At 60.8% G+C, this 13,428-nt stretch overlaps 1 protein-coding gene across 1 annotated transcript in view; it reads left to right on the top strand.

Annotated features, from left to right (window-relative positions):
• Window positions 1-6: 6 nt before the first annotated feature.
• Window positions 7-13,428, top strand: part of RBM38 (RNA binding motif protein 38) — a 17,455-nt gene continuing 4,033 nt past the window's right edge. Inside the window, exons 1-3 of the mRNA XM_007951507.1 lie at window positions 7-234; window positions 952-1,075; window positions 1,397-1,451. Of these exons, the coding sequence (XP_007949698.1) occupies window positions 67-234; window positions 952-1,075; window positions 1,397-1,451 (347 nt within the window). The 5' untranslated portion in view covers window positions 7-66. The remainder of the gene's footprint in view (window positions 235-951; window positions 1,076-1,396; window positions 1,452-13,428) is intronic.

Below are 13,428 nucleotides of genomic sequence, written 5' to 3'. Positions count from 1 at the left end.
CTGTTGCAGCCGGCGGCGTGCGCCCCGAGCGCGGGCTTGGCGCGGCCGCTGGCCGCCCGCGGCGCCATGCACGGCTCGCAGAAGGACACCACGTTCACCAAGATCTTCGTGGGCGGCCTGCCCTACCACACCACGGACGCCTCGCTCAGGAAGTACTTCGAGGGCTTCGGGGACATCGAGGAGGCCGTGGTCATCACGGACCGCCAGACGGGCAAGTCCCGCGGCTACGGCTTCGTAAGTGGCCCCGAGCGCCCTCTTATCGCGTCCCGGGCGCTGAGTCAGCCCGGGTGCACTCCCAGCGCCCCGGTCCCCGGGCGCCTCCCAGGCCCGCACCTGCCGCGCGCCGGGGCCCAGGCCCGCCTGCGCTGACGCCCCCAGGCCCCAGCTCCCCACCCCCACCCCGTAAAGGAAACTCGGTTAGGACTCCTCATCTTGCCCAGAGGATTTTTGGGGTAGACAGCCTCTCTTGAGGTTTCCTGGGGCCACAAGCGAGTGAGGGGCACAGGTTCCACCCGGGGTGCTTTGGGGCCTTTAGCCCCTTCCTTATTCCTCAGCAGCCCCTCGGTCGCCCAAATAAACATCCCCTTAAGTGATAAGATGTTGCTGCTACTTCCCCCCGACCACAGTGCCCCCAGGCCTCCCATGCGGAAGTTCTCGGCCACGTTGGGGGGCAGGCTGGAGTCCCCTGCCTTCCTTTGGGGTTAATTTTTGTCCTCTCCCCCCTGGGAATTGTTTCTGCCCTTGACCCCAAGGTATGCCTGCACTTGGAGGGGAGGACCTGGACCTCTTGGGGCAACAGGCAACTTTTTGGGAGGGCCCTGGCTTGGGGTCTGAGGGGACTGAGTGATGGGCACCCTCAGAGGGAGGGAGGGGGTGTGGGTGTTGGGCAAAGCCTCAGCCTCTGTCTTCCGGTTGTCTCCATGCCCCTGAGACTGTGTCTGCTCCACCCAGGTGACCATGGCAGATCGGGCAGCCGCTGAGAGGGCTTGCAAAGACCCTAACCCCATCATTGACGGCCGCAAGGCCAACGTGAACTTGGCGTACCTGGGTGCCAAGCCGCGGAGCCTGCAGCCAGGTGAGAGCAGTTTCCTTCCCCGGGTCTGTGAGTGGAAGCGGCCCCTGCCCCATGGTGCAGTCAGCTGTACTCGACCCCAGAGCAGCACAGGGCAGTCACCTCAGCTTTGGAGCTGCCCCGAGCCAGACCCCTTTCTGGGACAAAGTGGGTTGTCACCCCAGGTTGTTAGGAAGGCAGTCAGCCAGTTGTACTAGATGCTTTGGGGATTCACCTGCTGCAGGGACTGGAAGGGGAGAGGAAGCTGGTTACTTCTTGGACTTGGGGGGGTGTGGCCTGTGCTCCTGCTCGCCGTGTGAGCCATGGCGGACCCCTCTGTTTCAGGCTTTGCAGTTGGTGTGCAGCAGCTCCACCCCGCCTTGATCCAGCGGACCTATGGGTGAGTATGTGTACGGGGTGGGGCAGGTGGGCCATGGGTTCTCCTCCTGTGGGAGGAAACTCTCCACCCTGGCACCCTAACCCCAAAGCTTTGGTTGTGCTGTTTGCAAGCTCCCTTCCTTGTCCCTTTGAGACACTGAGGAGAGTGAAAGAGGGCAGGTGGTATTTCCCCACTGCCGCACTGTGACAGGTGGGGAACGGGCTCGGAGTCGGCCTGCCTGGGTGCCACTCCTGCCTCCCCGCGCACTCGTCGTGTGACCTCAGGTGGCTGACATCACCATGATGTGACTTGGTTTTCTCATCTGTAAGATGTGGCTGGTAACAGATCTCGGGGTGGTGTGAATGGTTTGCACTCGTCTACTAACCAAAAGGTTGGTGGTTCAAATCCACCCAGTGCCACTGCAGAAGAAGGACCTGTGATCTCTGAGGTTACCAAACCAAAACCAAACCCACTGCCATTGAGTCATTCTGACCCATAGAGGCCCCCACTGGGTTTCTGAGCCAGTAAATCTTTGTGGAAGTAGATTGCCCAGTCTTCCTTCCAAGGAGTGGCTGGTGGGTTTGAACCTCCAGCCTTCTGGTTAGCAGTCAAATGCCTTAGACACTGTGCCCCCAGAGCTCCTTTCTCTAAGATTACAGCCATTAAAGCTGTATGGAGCACGATTCTGCCCTGACACATGTGGGAGCGTCATAGGCCACAGTCGACTGTGGCAACAGGTGTTTCCACAGCATCTCTTAGTTCCTGTGGGTAGAGGGCTTTGCAGAGGGCCCGTACACGGGCACGCTGTGCGGTGTCTGCTGATACTCACAGGAACTCGGTGATTCCTTGGCACCTCTCTGACTTGCCCAGTAGATGGGGGCAGCTGGTCACTGCCAACCGGGGTCTGACGTTCATGGAGCTGCCGCAGGTCAGACGTGACCAGGGCCAGATGACACCTGCCTAGTAGGCCTCTCCTGTGGGCCTTTTGTCTGAGAGGCTTTGCTGAAGCACAGCCACCCTTCCTCTGTCCCAGGCCTCCCCCACCCCCGCCTTTTTCTTTGAGCAGCTGTTTGGGGCAGGACACACACCCTTCAGGGGCACAAAGGACCTTGCCTGCGGTCTCGTTCCCAGCTCTGTGATTGATGTCGGCTGTTTCACCAGTGCAGAGGGAATATTGATGGGTTTGGGAGTCCGTGTGTCTTGGAGGAGTGATGGGGCCCGTAGGACGCAGGCTGCTTCTCTCAGACACTAGGCTCTGCTTCAGATCTTGGGGCCAAAGCCAAGACGCTGGGTTCTGTGCCTCCTGTGGGGAGGTGTGTGTGTGTGTAGTCTGGGAGGGGTGGGCACCTGGAGGAGCAGATGGGGCAGGGTGGGCCAGTGAGCACATAGTCAAGGGCGGGGGGAGGAAGGAGAGCTGGGTGGACCCTGCTCTTGGGTCTGGAGGATTGGTCAGACAGCCGCGAAGTTGCCACATGCCCACTTAGCTGGGTGCGCTGTCCGCGTGAGCTGCGTCTCCCTGTGGCTTCCACGGGCGTTGGGTCCCTGTGAGCCCAGTGGCAGGAAGAGCCGCCCACTGGTGGGTGTGGGATGTGGCCTGGGCCTCCCAGCTTGCAGGGGTGGCTGGTGGCTCAACTCCCTGCTCTGGCTCTTGGGCCCTCGGGGAGCCGGGAGTGGTGAGGAGCAAGTGTCCTGCTGTTGTTTTCGCCCTGGGATCTGCTCCGTGATACCTGGAGCCTTTGTGCACAGTGTCGGGGGGACTTGGCTTTCCTGTCTTCACTTGGGTCTTCCTTTTTGGGGTTCATGGCACGTGAGGGGGGCGTTTCTCCTGTGAGCTGTTGTCCTGGCTCTTTGTGGGGTGCACACCAGGGGCTCAGGATGGGGGTGTGCAATGGCACCCAGGTCAGAGTAAGCCTGTAACGTGTGCAGCTCTTTCTGCTAAAAGGCAGCTTGCCTTCCCCACTCAGACCCAGATCCCTTTGTTGCCTCCCGGCTGGGACTCCGCTAACTGTCCTCTGAAGCCCACAGATCTGGGTTCAAATGCTGGCTCTGGCTCTTACCGTCTGGGTCTGTCTTGCCCATGCTGTTCCCTCTGGAGCCGTTCGAACTCTCATCTGGAGGGTGAGATGACGGCCCCTGGGGACCATGCCTGCCTCGTGGGACATGGCTCTGGCGGGACAGGCTTTCTCTCCTGGCCTCCCAGCAGCGCTCTGAAGTTGGGGCTGTTTCCGTCCTCGCTCCATAGATGAGGAAAGGAGTCCCTGGCTAGAGTAAACAGTTAACACCCTTGGCTGCTAACCGAAAGGTTGGTGGTTCGAGCCCGCCCAGAGGGATGTTAGAGGAGAGGCCCGGTGATACTCTTCCATAAACCAGCCATTGGGAACCCCACGGAACCCAGCTCTGTTCTGACACAGTGGGGTTGCCGTGAGTCGGAATCGACTTGACCTCGTCTGGTTATGGATGGTGAAACTGAGGTGAGGGAAGGTTAAACAGCCTGTGCAGGGTGGCCGAGGCGGGATTGGAACCCACACCTCCAGGTGCTGTCCTCTGGGGGTGGGTCTTCTGCTCACGGTCTTGGGGCCTTTGAGGGCTTCTCAGGGTGAGCTTTGACCACCACCGTTTGCTCCTGACTTCAGGCGACACTGTTTTGTAACTGGATCCCCTGGCAGGCCGTTTAACACCTGTGACAGTGACAGGCCTGAAGTCTACTTGTTGGTTGCCATGGGGTGGGGACCCAGACAGGGACAAGGAGCCAGAGGGACTGTCCAGCTCTTTGTTTCCGAGGCCTGGTGAACTGAAGCCTGTCGGTCGTGCCACCTCTGGGCCCACTGTTCCAGAGACCGCTGGCGTGGTGGGAGGATCCCCTGGGCGTGTTGCCGCTGAGAGACGGCCAGGGCCGCGCTGCCTGGGTCAGCTGCCGTCTCCCAGCGCCCACCTGCCTGGCTGGAGAGACGGGCTGTCAGCGTCCCTTTTGTCTTTGCGAACAATCCGCCCGGAGCACCACGGCCTGACTCAGCGGTCAGTGTTGCAGTGCCCGGCCTGCATTGGCTCAGGCACGGTGGGAGCCCTGAGCCCCGCTGCGAGTTTGTGACCAGTTAACTCTCTCGTGCCCGGTTGAACTTGTCCCGGGCTTTCTGGCCGCAGTAGCACGTGTTCAGCAGTCCTAAGGGCCCAGAGCTCTGTGCTTGGGTGTGGTCGCTCTGGAAAGCCCCCTGGACTGGTGGTGGACATCGGTCTCTGTGGAAAGATTGTTCCACACTTTATGCTGTTTCCTGGGGCCCCTGTACTGCGTGACTTCTTTCTTTCTCTGAGTTGAGTGAGGTCTCCCAGGACCTAACGTATGTGTGTTGCTGTTGCAGGACTGTGCCTGGGACATTCTTGACCAGTGACTCGATTCTGTGCCAGTCCCTCAGTCCTGTGTGGTCACAGGAGAAAACAGACAGACATGCTTCTCTCTGCTGGCCACTGGGATAGCTAGAAGCCTGCGGGCAGGAGAGAAGGATGGTGTTTTAGAGAGGGCATGGGCTCAAGTCTGGCCTAAAAGGGACATCCTGGGTCCCCGCCTGGGCACCGGGGTGTGGGACCTGAGGTTTGTCCTGGGCCTGGCTGCCTTTGGAGCCTCTCCTGGGTTATTTTTGACGGGTCAGCTGCTGCTCTGGGCACAGCCGTCCACCCCCACCCCCACCCCCTGTTCTTAAGGGGGCCTTGCTGCCGGCTCGAGGCCGCATGCTGCGCGCCCTGGTCTGTACCAGGTGCTGAGACGCAGGTCAGGGTCCCGGCACCTGGGGAGGGCAGGTGCGCTGCCTGGGGTTCGGGCGGCTATGTGCTGGGGACACGGCTCCAGGGGCTGGCCCAGGTTTGAGCCCAGGCCTTCTCTCCAGGCCTCTGATGGACTCCCCGCCTGTGTAGTGGGGGCTTTGATGGGGCCACCTGTCAGGGCTGTCCTGGGGGCTGCGTGAGCACCCACAAGTGAGACAAGTCTCCCAGGGGGTCACCAGGAGGAGGTGGGATCTGTCGGTGATGCGCCTCACAGCTGCCCTGGACAAGGCCCGTCGACCACCTGCCTGTGCAGGGCTGAGGCTTAGAACCAAGGAGAAGTGTCCTGAGCTCACACGCCGGGTGGGAGGGCCAGAGTTGGGGCTTGGAAGTCTCATGTCCCTCTCGCAGGGCCCTACCACCTCCCCTGGCCGAGGCCAGAGCAGGTCAGAGCTGGGAGTTCTGAAGCTCATGGTGGCATGAGACTCTCTTCCCAAGCAGGGGCACATCACGTCCCACTCGTGAGGCTTCAGGGACCCGGCGCCCTTCTGTGCAAAGGTCCATGGGGTCACCACAAGGCCACGCTGGTCACCCAAGGCTGCCTCAGCCACCCAGGGTGAACTGGCACCGTTGGCCTGAGGGAGGTTTGGGACGATGCCCGTGTGTCCGTGATCGTGGAGCCGGTGGAGCTGGGGCAAGTGTGAAAAGCGCTCCCTGAATTGCGCACCCGACTGTTTACTGGACACCTGCTGTGTGCAGGCCGTGTGCAGGGACACCGTGGTTTTTCCTTGACCCTGGAAGTTTAACAGTGTGCTCTTCAATTTCCCTGCCTGTGTGTTCCCCACTTCTATTTCTTTTGCTGATTTCCAGTGTCTCTTTGTTGTGTCAGAAAATGCTTTGAATGACTTCCTCCCTTTCATTTGATGGCTTTGGGTCTAGCACGTGGTCTCTCCGGAGAGTGGACCCTGGGGCAGGATGTGTGTTGTGCGCTGTCGGGTGGCGTGTTCTGTAGACTTCTGCTCTGTCTGGCGGTTTATAGCATCAGGTGCTCTGTTTCTTTGTTGATCCTTCTGGAAGTCCCGTGCGGGATGGAGTGTGGTGCACTAACGTCTCCGCCTGTCACTGCCGGAGCTATTTCTCACTCCAGGTCCCTTCAGCCTTTGCTTGATAGATTTAGGTGCCGTGGTGTTGGGTGCATATGTACTTACGATTGTTGAATCTTCTAGACGAATGGACCTTTTCATCACTACATAGAGGAGCCATGGTGGTGTAGTGGTTGGGCGCTTAGCTGTTAACCCCTTAGCTTCACAGCCCTTCTGTGGGAGAAACATGAAGCAGTCTGCTTCCGTGAAGGTTCCAGTCTGGGAAACCCTGTGGGGTGGTCCTGCTCCGTCCTGTAGGGTCACTAGGGGCCGGGATCGACTCGACAGCAATGCGTTTGCTATTCTTTATTGCTGTATAATGTCCTTTTTGCCTGGGATTCTTGGTGAATGAGAGTCTGGGGCCCCAACTCTGCTCACATCTCTGGGGAGCCAGGCCATTGGAATGTGTCCTTGCAGGTGGGGCTGGAGGGGGCCCAGTCAGGGGGCTCCTTCCTGGGGCGGGACAGTCCTGTGTCCTGCAGATGGTGGAGGTTCTTCCAAGCTCTGTGATGAGAAGTGACAGGATCACACATGAGACGCACAGGGAAGAAGTGCATCAGAAAGCGTGCACCCTTGCTGCAGCCTTGTGGGCACAGAGTGCCTGGGTGGGGGTCCTGGCTTAGATCATGAATGGTGATCACATTAGCTGTCACCATGGGGGGGGGTAGATACGTGCGACCTCCCTGCAGTAGTTTTGCAGTGTATCGAGAGGCAACAATTATTTCAAATAAAGTCTAAAAGCCGCCAGACCCTGCAGGGTTTGAGAGGGACAGTGGGGCAGGTGGGGAGGCCTCTCTGGGCGGGAAGCAGGGTGGCTGCCTACAGAACCCGGGACAGGCTGAGGCCCGGCAGGTGCACGGCAGAGGCTGTGCGGGTGGGGCTTGGCAGGAAGTGAGGTCGAGGCGTCGCTGTGGGGGCTGGGTGGGGGCCAGTGCCCTCTGGGACGTCAGGGCCTTGTTTTTACTTTCAGGGGAGGAGGGGCCAACAGAAAAGGAAGCCAGGGCCACCTGAGATGGTGGCAGGAGGAGAGCGGAGGGGGCATGGTGGGGGGCTGGGAAGCTGGCTTTTGTATGTTGGGGGACAGCGTGGCTGGCGTGTTGAGCAGTATGGTGGCCAGCATGGCAGCAGGGAGGGGACGGGAGATGGGCTGAGGGGCTGGCAGGGCCTCGGTGTCCTGGGGGGTGCTTGGTCTTCAGCTGAGTGCCAGGGCAGGCTGCAGGCAGAGGGTGAAGGGCCTGTTGGTACCCTCAGCACCTCCCCTGTCTGCTGGGGTGACCTGGACTGTGGGTAGGGGTCCAGGCAGCAGGCGCTGAGGGACCTGGGCTTTGGTGAGATGTGGCTGGGTTCCGGCAGGAAGGTGTGGTGGGGAAAGAGTAGTGGGACAAGATTCCAGAGCTTTGGGCCCGACCAGTGGAAGATGGGCTGACCTTGACTGCTGGAGGGGTGTCATGGGCCCGGTTCCAGGAGAGCGGGAGTTTGGGTTCAGGTGGGTGAGGACTGAGATGCTGGTTCTAGGCTTGGTGCCCTCCTAGTGGAGGAGACCCGGCCTGGTGTGACCCTCACGTGCAAGGACCAAGCTCAGGTTCACTGCCCCCTGGAGCTGCTGCCCTCCAAGGACCTCTGGGTGGGCAGCCGCCCTGGCAGGCCCAGCACATGGGGACAGGGTCCCTGGGGGCCAGCAAAAGTGAAGGGCCTCATTTGCCTGTTTCGGTTTCATTTTCAAAGGCATCTGCCTTTGGAGAGTGAGCCCTCCTGGACGGCAGCAGGTTGCTCTTACTGACAGTTTTGCCCTGAGTGAGCCGGCAGTGTGGCTGGCTGGTGTACGCTGGCGTGGGGGTTCTCAGGCTCCTACCCAGAGCCCCAGCCCTCAGCCTTCTCAGGGGCATGAGTCTTGGCCCCAGGAAGCAGCTAGGGGTGGTTCCCTTGGGCATGATGGCCTTCCTTTCCTCCCCACTTAGATGGGGACACTGAGGCCAGAGAGGGTCTTGCCAAGGTCACGTGGCCAGGACGGGTATGACCAGGATCCGAGCTTGGGGTTCTCCCATGTCTCCATCTGGCGTGTTCCTGGCTGTGTGCTGCTGACCCTGTGTGTGTTGGGATCGGGGCAGGGACCTGGGCCCATTCCCCTTCCAGCGGGGCCTGCTGGACAGCTGCCTGGGCCATGGCGAATGGTTCCCAGCTGCCAAGAGCCAGGAGGACCCCTCCCTAGCCTCCGTCTGGGCCAGGCCTCCAGGGTCCCCCTGTCTTCTGAGCTGGGTGACTCTGGACCTGGGGAGTGGCTCGGTCCTGCTGAACCTCCTCAGCACCCCCCGGCAACCCTTCCATGATCTGTGATTTGTGCTGCATGGCCCCGGTGCCCTAGTGGCAGAGACCCCCTGAGTCACCCGTCCTCAACATCCCCATCCCAGCCCAGGTGCCCGTGTCCAGTGTGGTCATGCCTGGTCTCTGGCAGCAGGAGGTGGTGTCTGCCCATTACGCCCCCTGAGCCCACTGGGCCCACCCACCCCACGGCTGCGTCTCTGCCCTTGCTGGGTTCCACACACACTAACGGTGGCATTAATCCTTTTGGAAAACTGAGTAGCATTTTGCATGAAAGCACTGGAATTGTGGTCGAGAGACTAGGAAGGCTTTCTGGATGGAATGAGGAAGCATGGAAAATGAAGAACAATGTCCTGGGGGCCCCGACGGTGCCGGCTAGGCGGGATGGACCTCGGGGCGGGGGTGCTGGGCCGGCTGACCTTCGGGTCCCTGACCCCTCCCAGTCTCTGGCTCTGAGTGGCTTATCTACTGTCCCTTGCCTCCGGGTGGGCAGTCCTGGGAGTCCAGCCTTCTGTGTAGCGTGGCTGGATGTGACCATCGTTGCCCTTCCTTGGCCCCACGGAGGGGCCGTTGGTGCTGCCGAGTTCCCTGCCGCATGGAGAGTGTTAAATCCCTATCTTGAAGGTCAAAGGCCGCCAGGTGTCCAGCAGGGGCTGGAACTGAGCCTTGACTGAGGCTGAGCCTGCCTCAGGCTCTGCCCAGCTGCAGACGTGTGGGTGGAGCTGTGGGCGCCCGGTCAGCTGGCCTCCTAGCCCTCGACTGTCCCAGGCTGTGCCTGCTCCTAGCTGCGGGGGGCTGTGACTCCTGTGAGGTGGGGGTCCACTTCAGGCCCTCAGGTCTCCTTGTGGGAAGGAAATAAAGCCAGAGTCTGCCTGGCCCTGGTCAGAGAAGCCCCAGGACTGAGGTTTAAGCTGTGGGAAGAAGCTGGAAGCAGAGCCTGGCCAGTACACAGGCCCTGGGATGGGAACAGGAGGTGGGCGTGGCAGGAGGGGCGGGTGGGCATGAGGGTGGAGAGTGGTGTTGATGCTGTGTCGGGTGGCATGGTGGGAGACGGGTTGGTCCTGGGCGCGATGGGGGCCAGTGGAGACGACCCCTCCAGGGAGTGCATGGTCTGGTTTTAAGAGGACCCCTCTGGCTACTCGGGTGGGGACAGGGAGACCTGGAGGAGGCCTACGGAGGGAGAGGGGAGATGTGTCCTGGAGGAGGTGGTGCTGAGATGAGAGATGGGGCATGAGATGGGAAGGTGGGTGGCCCCATGGCGTTTCTGGTGTGGCTAGGGGCTGGGCAGGCGCACACCAGGGCCAGAGAGCCTTTTCAGTGTTGTGTGGTTGGGGTGTGGGGTGCACAGAGGTGTGGCCCCAGGCTGTGCCCTTTCCGGAGGCCTGAGGACCAGCTCCAGGGGTGGGTCTGGTTTGGCTGGGGTGGCCCCTGGTTCAGCTGGGCTTGCCTTTCCCGCCTGAGCTCAGTGGTTCACCTCCGTGTGGCCCTGTGTGTCTGGGTCCCTACCTGGCCCCCACTTAGGGTCCCCCCAGCCTGTGGTCTGTGGGTGAGAGCCATGAGGATTCCCTGCTCACCCTTGGTTTGCAGTTTACAGCGTGCTGCAGCCGGCTTCCCAGCCCGGGCTGGAGGATGCCCCGTGGCGGGGCCTGTCCTGTGTGTTGGGGGATGTTGCGCAGCACCCCTGAGCTCTACCTGCTGGATGCTGCTGACGCCCACAGGTGTCCTGGACAGTGCCACCAGTCCCCAGCGGGTGACGTCGTCTGGCTGAGAAGTGCGGCTCTAGTGACGGAGGGTCTCCTACAAGCCTGCTGAGCTGGTCCTCTGGGAAACCCATTTTACAGATGAGAAAACAGAACCTGAGCAGTTCTGTCACTCGCCTAAGGGCAGACGCGCGGACCTCAGAGACAGACAGACGGAAGCTGTCCAGAGCCCCGTCGGCAGCACATGGTGGCACAAACCCAGGTAGTCTCCCTGGGAAGCTGGTGTCCCTCCTACCCCCACGCTGGGCTCGGCAAACGGGGCTGGTCTGTGGGCTCAGTCAGTGGGGAGCACCAAGTCCAGGGGCCCTGCAGGAATGTTCTAGAGCTGCCACTGTGTGCCAGGGCCACGGGGCAGCCGTGTCCCCATAGAGATGTCTCTCTGTCTCCTGCTTGTTTCTGTCTCACTTTCTCTGTCTCATTCTGTGTCTCTTTATCTCTATCTCACTGTTTCTCTTTCTCTGCCCGTCTGTCTCTGTCACTTTTCTGTCTCTCTCTGTCCAGTCTCACTCTTTCTGTCTCCGATTTTGTCTGTCTCTCTGTCTGTGTCTCACTGTTTCTTCTCTGTCTCTCATAGAAGGTTCAGCTCCCTCATCTGGGGAACTGGGTACCAGTCCCATCTTCCCAGTTTCGGAGCCTCAGTTTTCCCCTCTGGAAAATGGGGTAACAATAGCACCTGCTTCATGACTTTGACAAGTTCTGGTGGGCTTTTCGCATACAGCCTGGTGGGCGGGCAGCATGCGCCAGGCAAACAGGTGCATTGAGACAGAGGGCAGCGTCCCACGGGCCAGGGCAGCAGGGAGCTCCTTCTGCCCCAACCTGAATGCTGCGCTCACACAGAGCCCTCCCAGGCAGCTCCTCACGTCAGCTCTTGTTCCTGACGGCACCAGCACCAGGTGGAACCTGGAGAAACCCAGGGACCCCTGGCCAGCCGGCGCTGTCCAGACAGGTGTGGCAGAGAGCTGTGTTTAAAGCCTCCTCCCCCCAGACATGTCCGTTCTGTGTGAGACCTTGGCCTGGGCAGTGATTCTCCAAATGGCAGGTGTCAGACTCCCTGGGGCCCTAAGATGCAGACCCCTGGGCCCCTCTGCTTTGCAGGCCATGGGAGTCCTCAGTTTTAGTAACTACCTTGGGGGTGTCTGAGGCAGGGGCCCATTGCCCATGTTTGGAGACGTTCTGGGCTCAAAGCATCCATGGCTGCAAACTAAGGAATTTTGTGGGGCTCTAGGCAGTAGGTGGGGGTTTGCGCAGTGGGGGTACTGATGATGCCAGGGCTGTGTGTTGGGCAGGGCCCCAAGAGAGGCTCCCTGATGGAGAGGTGTGGGAGGCCTCAGAGCCCAGACGGGGACCTGGCAGCCAGAGCCCCCCGTCTTCCTCAGCAGGTCTGCCTTTGGCATGGAACCCAGCACCTTCCACAGGGCAGAGCCCTCCCTCCCAGCTCCCCACCCAGGGGGCTGACCTCAGCGTGGGGGCTCCTGAAAGTCAAGAGCCAGTGTGAGCAGAGAGCAGGTCAGGTGAAAATGTCCTCAGGGTGGAGGAGTGTGTTGGGAACAGCAGGGCAAGGGTGGCTGAAGTGGCACAGGGCTTGGCTGCCTCAGGGCTTAGTCGTCTGGTCTGAGAATGGAGGGGCTGTTGTGGGGTTCAGGGGCCTGACCTGAGGGTGGAGGGGCCTTTGTGGGGGTCAGGGGTCTGGCCTGAGGGTAGAGGGGCCGCTGTGGGGTTCAGGGATCTGGCCTGAGGGTGGAGGGGCCACTCTGGGGGTCAGAGTTCTGGCCTGAGGGTAGAGGGGCCGTTGTGGGGTTTAGGTTCTGGCCTGAGGGTGGAGGGGCCGCTGTGGGGTTCAGGGATCTGGACTGAGGGTGGAGGGGCCTCTGTGGGGTTTAGGTTCTGGTCTGAGGGTGGAGGGGCCACTCTGGGGGTCAGAGTTCTGGCCTGAGGGTGGAGGGGCCGCTGTGGGGGTTTGCATGGAGGAGTGACTAGAGGCCTCGTTCTGTTTCTCACTCATAGATGTGTGCTCTAGCCTCAGGACAACCCTTGCTGTTCCCTGTGCTGGGCGTGCTGTTCCCTGTCTTAGGTCTTGGTGCAGTTAGCCTTTCACTCCCTGTGCACACATCTCTGCCCTCACCTTCTTGGGAATTTCCACGCAGCTTTGTTGTGGGTGGGTTTCTGTGCCCCTCTCCCTCTGGGAATGTAGGTGCCACAAGGGCGGGGCTGGGATTCACTCACTGCTTCGTTGGGAGCAGCTTCAGGGCATGGCGGGGCCACAGATGCGTGCAGAAGGGAGTGTCGCGTGGCTTAGGCCCAGGTAGGATTTGAACCCAGGCCCTGGGGCGGCAGAGGTTCCTGAGGGGAGGCCCATGGGTGGTGGTGGTGGTGGTGGTGCTCAGGGAGTAAAGGAGGGGCCTCTGTCCCGGCCAGGGAGACACCACCTGGGCCTTGTGACAAATACTGCAGAAAGTGGCCCGGGTAGGGTTGCAGGCCAGGCTCTGCCTGCTAGCAGCTTGGGTGTGTTGCCATAGTGAGGGCTGCCGCCAGAAGGGTAAACAGAGTGGCTGTGAAGGTGGCGGTAGAGGAGCCCCCAGGCCTGGGAAGCTGGGGGACTCCTCCGTCATGAGGCTGTGTGGCCCCCACTCTCCACCGTCCTCCTGGTGTTCGCTGCTGTACCCTGGGAATGCCAGGGTAGTGGAACCTGGCCAAGCTGCGGTCCCAGGGAGGCTGGGCCGCCCACGGACCAGGCTGGCTGAGCAGACTCTGCCCTCTGCTCGATGTTTTGCACTGAGTGTGGGGTGTGTTCTGTGAGGGTGGTGTGTTTATATTGTGGTTAAGTGGGCAGCTGCCAACCAGAAGGTTGGTGGCTCAAACCCACCAGCCACTCCGTGGAAGGAAGACCGGACAATGTGCTTCCGTGAAGATTTGCTGCCTCGGAAACCCAAAGGGGTGGCTGTGAGTCAGAATCAGTCTGACGGTGTGAGTTCGGTCTTTGGGTTGGGCTGGTGACCGTTGCGTGTGTCGTGCCTACCGCTCGTG

This window comes from Orycteropus afer, unplaced genomic scaffold (assembly GCF_000298275.1).
Source record: "Orycteropus afer afer isolate SDZICR_OR568_19922 unplaced genomic scaffold, OryAfe1.0 scaffold00295, whole genome shotgun sequence".
NCBI classification, from domain to species: Eukaryota; Metazoa; Chordata; class Mammalia; order Tubulidentata; family Orycteropodidae; genus Orycteropus; species Orycteropus afer.
This window is presented reverse-complemented; position numbering and strand designations above follow the sequence as displayed.